This window comes from Nelumbo lutea, chromosome 2 (assembly GCF_056320005.1).
Source record: "Nelumbo lutea isolate HS-2025 chromosome 2, American lotus-T2T, whole genome shotgun sequence".
Taxonomy (NCBI): Eukaryota; Viridiplantae; Streptophyta; class Magnoliopsida; order Proteales; family Nelumbonaceae; genus Nelumbo; species Nelumbo lutea.
This window is the reverse complement of record NC_142685.1, coordinates 97,244,258-97,246,632: the sequence shown is the minus strand read 5'-3', so window position 1 is coordinate 97,246,632 and position 2,375 is coordinate 97,244,258. Positions and strand designations below refer to the sequence as shown.

General features: G+C 43.9%; 1 protein-coding gene across 1 annotated transcript; it reads right to left on the bottom strand.

The window, feature by feature from the left end:
- Positions 1–1,069: 1,069 nt before the first annotated feature.
- LOC148872214 (uncharacterized) lies at positions 1,070–2,107 on the bottom strand. Its single transcript, XM_088968629.1, has 2 exons — positions 1,883–2,107; positions 1,070–1,817 (listed from the first exon to the last, which is right to left on the bottom strand). Exons 1-2 carry the CDS (start codon positions 2,030–2,032, stop codon positions 1,179–1,181), a joined length of 789 nt encoding a protein of 262 aa, XP_088824755.1. The 5' UTR covers positions 2,033–2,107; the 3' UTR covers positions 1,070–1,178.
- Positions 2,108–2,375: the final 268 nt, after the last annotated feature.

Genomic DNA, 2,375 nt, shown 5'->3' with positions numbered 1-2,375 from the left:
ATATTTTTTTTTATAATTTTTATATAGAATGCAACTTGGTTGGTAGGGGTGTTCACGGGTTGGGTTGGGTCGGTTTATTGGGGTTTTCCCAACCGACCCGATCTGGTCGGGTTATCTGAGGTGAAAACCGAAACCGACCCACTAATAGGCCAAGTTGACCTGATCGGTTTGAGTCGGGTTGGGTCGGTTTCGGTCGGTTTCAGTTTTGCTCCTATACAAAAGGACACCTAATTGAATTCTAATTGTAATTGCCTAGTGGGTTGCCTATTTGGTGTAAAAGATTATAGAAAGTTAGAAACTAGGATAGATTGTCTATTCTAATTGTAATTGCCTAATGGGCCTTCTAGTTCTAATAGAAGACTAGTTATAGTTAAGTAGGAAACTACTCAAACTAGGAACTACTCAAATTAGTAGAAGACTAATTCGGTTCGGGTCAGGTTGGTTTCGGTTTTCACACAAGAAAACTAAAACCGACCCGATATATCGATTTATATATTTTCCCGACCCAAAACCGACTGGTACTGATGAAAACTCGGCCGACTTAGTTGGGTCAGTCCGGGTTGGTCGGTTTGGTCGGGTTGGGCATTCTTATGAACAGCCTTATTGGTTGGGTACAATCCGAATCTCTTCCTTATCTTCTGTAACTCTTCCACTGCTGGTCATAATTTTGTTACGGTCACAGTGGGTCATCCAACTGGGACCATTTGGTGGAGATGGTGATACTCCGTGGGACTAGCTTCCACCCAGGGATCGTGGGATCAGAAGGATCATCATCTGTTACGACGGTGACGTGATCCGTTCCATCAAATTTGGAAGCGTCGATGCAGACAGACGGCGATATATATACTCAGCTGCGTTCGGCGGCAAAGTGGGGCAAAAGGACGAGGTAATTTTGGCAAGTTTTCCGGCATCTTTTGGGTTTTCATTTCATTGGGCTTTTTAAGTGATTTAATAAAGAGAATGACAAGTTTACTTGAAGCCCTGTTTTTCAGGTGGATATGATTGGCATCTCGATCGATAGTTTATACTGTTTTTTCTTTGTTTAATAAATGAAATTTGGAGCCAGCGATAATTGAAATTTTATATATACTATTCAATTGATATAAACTGGTCGAATTGAAATCTGAAATCCGACAAAGGGATACGTTTTGCAGGTCAAAGAGATATTCGATTGCAGATCACCGAGCTCCTACTTTCCCCATCCTCAAATAAACTGGAAACCGAACAACCTTCTCGCTTCTCCCATCATCTCCCCAAGCCCTCTTGAAGTCCTCGATCACATCTTCTCTCAAAAGCTCCACTCCTGCCTTCCGAGCTGTTTGGTATGCTGACCATGATCTTATGTACGACAAGTAAATATCCAAATTCATTGATTGATTTGATTCGAATTTGAAGGGGCCAGTGTGATCGGTTTCCTCTACTGGCTCGAACGGAAAATGGATGCTCTGGTACTTATCGTCGACAAGTTTACGTGCGGGGGCCCAATAAGGACCGGACTCCCGGTAAACCCTCCAGAAGACATCGTCAACGGAGTCGCTAACTTCAGGCTCTATGTAACACCATACTGCAATCACTCCGTGGGGTCTTTTCAGTACCCAATTCACTTGTTGGTAGAAGTTTGGGAGATCAATCCAATGGAGTGCCTGGGCTACCGTCACAACATCAACGCTCGCTTGTCTTGCCACCTGTTGTTCGACTTCGTCTATGGACATGATGGGTAGAGTCTGTTGGTAACGAATGTTGGGTAACTTGGAAGCAAACGCTAGTTGCTCTTGGCTTGTGTCTGTGGCCACCACATTGTTGTAAATTCCGGCTAACTGCAAATAACAGTGTATCAGAGTTTACAGTGTGATCAGAGAGAGAGAGAGAGAGAGGGACTCACAGATTTTGCAGACTGGCCGCTCCCGGTGCCGACGTCCCAAGCAAGGTTGTGAGACGGAGTCTTAGACGAAATGAATTGGAAAAGCTCAGGTGGGTAACTCGGTCGAGTCTCCGAGTATTGCTTAGCTTGATCGTTGAACAGATCTGCCATCTCTCTCTCTTGTTCGCTTGCTCTGGTTCATACAACCATGTTTCCGTTTTATATTGGCATTAACATTATCGGGCTGCGAGGAATCATTGCCTATGACAAGGACGAGAAACTAAAATTGAACTCTGTAATAGAGCTTGACCACTAACTTGGACGGTGGATCGGAACTAATCTTTGAACAAATGTTGTTAGAAGTTAGAACGTGGCCTTCGAAGGTGTTGCTTGGAAAGTTTGGATTCCGGGTCGTCGTTTTTGGATTACGTCAGGGATGATTCAAGAAATTGGATTACGTCAGGGATGATGATTCAAGAAACGTTAATTGAAGCCTCCATGCCGTATTTCGCAA

Coding starts and splice junctions, on each gene's coding strand:
- LOC148872214 (XM_088968629.1), bottom strand. CDS start 2,032: ATGGCAGATCTGTTCAACGATCAAGCTAAGCAATACTCGGAGACTCGA. Junction 1,818..1,882: donor GCGGCCAGTCTGCAAAATCT/GTGAGTCCCTCT, acceptor TGTTATTTGCAG/TTAGCCGGAATTTACAACAA.